Source organism: Cebus imitator, unplaced genomic scaffold, assembly GCF_001604975.1.
Source record: "Cebus imitator isolate Cc_AM_T3 unplaced genomic scaffold, Cebus_imitator-1.0 Scaffold8, whole genome shotgun sequence".
In the NCBI taxonomy this organism is placed as follows: Eukaryota; Metazoa; Chordata; class Mammalia; order Primates; family Cebidae; genus Cebus; species Cebus imitator.
Window position 1 is genome coordinate 7,476,823 of NW_016107323.1, and position 4,683 is coordinate 7,481,505.

At 38.2% G+C, this 4,683-nt stretch overlaps 1 protein-coding gene across 2 annotated transcripts in view; it reads left to right on the forward strand.

Moving 5' to 3' along the window:
* The window catches only part of FAM216A (family with sequence similarity 216 member A), an 18,255-nt gene that overhangs the window by 8,880 nt on the left and 4,692 nt on the right, over positions 1–4,683 (forward strand). For both annotated transcript variants that reach the window (XM_017542019.1, XM_017542014.2), the window contains exon 3: positions 3,826–3,947. In XM_017542019.1, the coding sequence (XP_017397508.1) occupies positions 3,826–3,947 (122 nt within the window). The remainder of the gene's footprint in view (positions 1–3,825; positions 3,948–4,683) is intronic.

Here is a 4,683-nt window from a genome sequence, read left to right on the forward strand (position 1 = left end):
TTTTTTTTTTTTTTTTTTTGGAGATGGAGTTTCACTTTTGTTGCCTAGGCTGGAGTGCAATGGCGCAATCTTGGCTCACCAAAACCCCCACCTCCCAGGTTCAAGTGAGTCTTCTGCCTCAGCCTTCCAAGTAGTTTGGATTACAGGCATGCACCACCACACCCTGCTAACTTTTTGTATTTTTAATAGAGATGGGGTTTTGTCATGTTGGCCAGGCTGGTCTTGAACTCCTGACCTCAAGTGATCTGCCTGCCTCAGCATCCCAAAATGTTGGGATTATAGGCATGAGCCACTGCACCCAGCCCATTTTAATCTTTTTTTTTTCAGTAGAGACGGGGTTTCTCCATGTTGGTCAGGCTCGTCTTGAGCGCCTGACCTCAGGTGATCCACCCGCCTCAACCTCCCAAAGTGCCCAGCCATTTTAATCATTTTTAAGTGTACATTTCAGTGGCATTACGTGTATTCACACTGTTGTGCAACCATCACCACCATCCCTGTCCAGAAAGTTTTTATCTTCCCAAACTAAAACTTCATAACCATAAAACATGAACTCCCAGGTGGGCGCAGTGGCTCATCCCTGTAATCCCAGCACTTTGGGAAGCCAGGGCAGGAGGATCGCTGGAGCCCAGATGCTTGAGACCAGCCTGGTCAACATAAAATTAATTTTAATTTTTTTTGTTTCAAAAAGAAAATTAAAAAACAAAACAAAAAAACCACTAACTCTCTATACCTCCTTTCCCCTGGCTTCTAGCAGTGGCCATTCTATCTCTCTGGATAATTTTACTCTCCTAGGTATCTCATAAAAGTTAAATCATATAATATTTGTCCTTTGTGACTGGCCTATTTTACTTAGCATGTTTTCAGGGTTCATCCATATTGTACCGTGTGTCAGAATTCTCTTGTTTTTTAAGGCTAAGTAATATTCCATTTGTTTGTATATACCACATTTTGTTTACATAATTCATCTGTTGGTGGACACTTGGGTTTCTTCCACTTTTTGGCTATTTTGAAGTAATGCTGCTATGAGCATGGATAAACAATCTGTTTGAGTCCCTGCTTTCAGTTCTTCTGGAATTGCCGGATTACAAGTGGAATTATTAGACTATATGGCAATTCTATGTTTAAGTGTTCGAGGAACTGCCATACTATTTTTTCTTTTTCTTTTGAGCCAGAGTCTCACTCTGTCACCCAGGCTGGAGTACAGTTGCAGTGACTGAGCTCATGGCAGCCTCCGCCTCCTGGGTTCAAGCGATTCTTCTGCCTCAGCCTCCCAACTCCTGAGTAGCTGGAAGTACAGGTATATGCCACCATATCTGGCCAATTTTTGTGTTTTTAGTAGAGACAGGGTTTTACCATATTTGCCAGGCAGTTCTCAAACTCCTGACCTTGTGATCTGCCAGCCTTGGCCTCCCAAAGTGCTGGGATTATAAGTGTGACCCAACATGCCCGCCTATTTTGTTGTTTTTAAGTAGAAATGGTTTCACCATGTTGGCCAGGCTGGTCTGGACTCCCAACACCTCAAGTGATCTGCACACCTCAGCCTCCCAAAGTGCTGGGCTTACAGGCATGAGCCACCGTGGCTGGCCTATTTATTTTTAAGTGCTTTGTTTTCTGTAAAGAAATGTTATCAAGCTATTGAGAAATTAAATGTTAGTCCAAGATACATATACATCTCAGAAGTGTTGTTTAGTAAGGACGCAAAAGACATATTATTAGATAAAAAGTCCCCATTTATAACTTGAAAAAGGATTTCCAAAATAAAAAACTTAAAAAGTTAAATTGGCATTCACATTATTACAGATAATAAGTTATGTTTCAAAGGTCGTAACACAGTTTCCAAAATGATTTTCCATTTCTTGGTCAACTAGTTAGTCCTTCAGTATGCAAATATAACTCTTTCTTACTTGCGGTATCCAACTTGCCAAAATTTTGAAGAAATAACTAAAGTTTAATACGAAACGGAAGCCTTTGTTATTAATAATACTGAAACAAAAATTGCTTATTTAATTCAATTTACTAACAACAAAGTTGTTGTTTTTTTTTTTTTGTAAGACAGAGTCTTGCTCTGTCACCCAGGCTGGAGTGCAGTGGTGAGATCTTGGCTCACTGCAACCTCACCTCTTGGATTCAAGTGATTCTCCTGCCTCAGCTTCCTGAGTAGCTGGGACTACAGGTGCTTTTTTTTTTTTTTTTTTTTTTTAGTAGAGATAGGGTTTCACCATGTTGGCCAGACTGGTCTCAAACTCCTGACCTCAGGTGATCTGCCCGCCTCAGCCTCTCAAAGTGTTGGGATTACAGCCATGAGCTACCACATCTGGCCACAAACTTTTAACTTAAAATGTTCTTCCAGCTTTATTTGAAATAGACAAAAACTGGAAACAACCCAAATGTCTATCAACATGGATAGACATGTCATGGATAATCAAATAATGGTATAAACATATATACAATGGAAGATAACCCAACAATAAAAATGAATGAACTATTTGTTATATGTGACATGAGTGGATCTCAAAATCGTTAGTTGAGTGAAAGAAACCCGACAAAAAATGAATACTGTGTGTTCCCATTTATATTAAACTCAAGAACATGCAAATGAATCTATAGTAATAGAAAGGACATCAGTGGTTGCCTGGAGAAGGGAGTGTGTAGGGAGGAGAGATGTATTACTATAAAAAGAGGCATTTCATGATTTAATCGTCAGATACTGTTTTTCTCCAAGCTGCTAATGAAGCTTATACCCTGAATTGCTAGTCTCAGTATGTCTGAAAGTTCCCGCTCTTCCAGGAGTATGTTTCAACTTTTATTTTTATTAAAAGGTTATTCTTTTATTCTGTCCACAACTGTTTTTAAAACAATGAAATAGGCTGGGCATGGTGGCTCATGCTGGTAATCCCAGCACTTTGGGAGGCCAAGGCAGGCAGATCACCTGAGGTCAGAAGTTCAAGACCAGCCTGGCCATCATGGTGAAACCCCATCTCTACTAAAAACACAAAAATTAGCTGGGCATGATAGTGTACACTTGTAATCCCAGCTACTTGTGGGGCTGAGGCAGAAGAATCGCTTGAACCCAAGAGGCAGAGGTTGCAGTGAGCTGAGGATGTGTCACTGCACTCTAGCCTGGGCAATAGAGTGAGACACCGTCTCTAAAAACAAACAGAATACAACAAAAAATGAAATAAACCATGTACAAATAAATTCTGATAAATTTCTGCAGTCTTTCATGTTAATACTACATCTTCAAAGGGATAAAATTTGTATTACTTTGGTCTAATACGGAATAGAATTTTAAGGCCTGGTGCAGTGGCTCATGCCTGTAATCCCAGCTATTTAGGAGGCAGAGGTGGGAGGATTGCTTGAGCCCAGGAGTTTGAGGCTGCAGTGACCTGTGATCATGCCACTGCACTCTAGCCTGGGCATCAGACTGAGATCCCATCTATTAAAAAAGAATTTAGAAAACTATATACTAAAGTTAAATGATAATAAAATATTACTGTAAAACTTTAAAGCACAAATCGTGTACATTTTTAGTGCGTTTCTGACATGATAAAGTTACTATCGACACTTTACATCTCAGCTCAGTTCAAAATAATGCATATAATGAGGTCTAATTTTGTATATAAAATAGTTCTATAGAAGTATTTTAGATGTTGTGTGCTCTAAAACCAAATGGCGTATCATATAGTCTCTTCAAATTTGTCTGACTTAAAATATTTAATACTACAGGATCATTATTGACACCTATAAATATCTAGATCTTAATGATTCAATTTGTTGAACTGATCTTTGCCTCTGAAATTCACATGATAATGTCTTTGCCTACAGATGGAATCAAAGATGGATACAAAGTGAACTCTCACATAGCTAAGCTGCAAGAGTTATGGAAAACTCCTCAAAATCAAATAATCCACTTCCCAAAATCAATGATGGATGTATCCTTTCTCAAGGTACGCTAACAGGGATATGTTTAAATACCAATACTCTTTGTATTCAGAGCCGAACTTTTTACTGACGATCAGCTGCTTAGAGGGTGAGGTACTGCAGATGACAAGGCATGTGCAGTATATTGTCTAGGAGTCAATAAATATCTTTGGGTAAACTCATGAATGAATGTATAGATTATACATTCTTTATCATAAGAGTTCTTTCAGGATTTTATGATACTTCATCTCTAATGTATCCTTACTGAGGGGAAGCTTAATGCCCCAGTCACAGAGATGCTCAAGAAAAGTTTCATCCTAGAAACAGAAACCCAACTTCATATAGATTTTTACCTCAAGGATTACAAAATTAAGAAGAAAGCAGGTAAAGAAAATGGCAGTAATTAGCTTGCAAGTAGGGTTTTAAAAAAAGAAAAATAAATAAAAAGAAATGGCAATAAGGATTTTACAGTGGTTACCTGTATCCCATTAATGATCATAACTGCTAAAAGTATCTCTAGAGCAATGTGAATTAGGGTTAATTTTGATTTTTCTTTGAATTTATGTATTCAGTAAAGTAATATATAGTGGAATCTTACATCTTAAGTGAGAATTAGTTTCTAAAATCAGCAAGTACAATGAAAATCTCAGTCAAAATTACTTAGAGACCAGCATACTGTCCTTCAGAATGTCCATCACAGACAGTTATTCTTCTGGTGCTGGAAAGGAATGTTTCTTCAGTTGAGACTAAGTAATTGGGTTG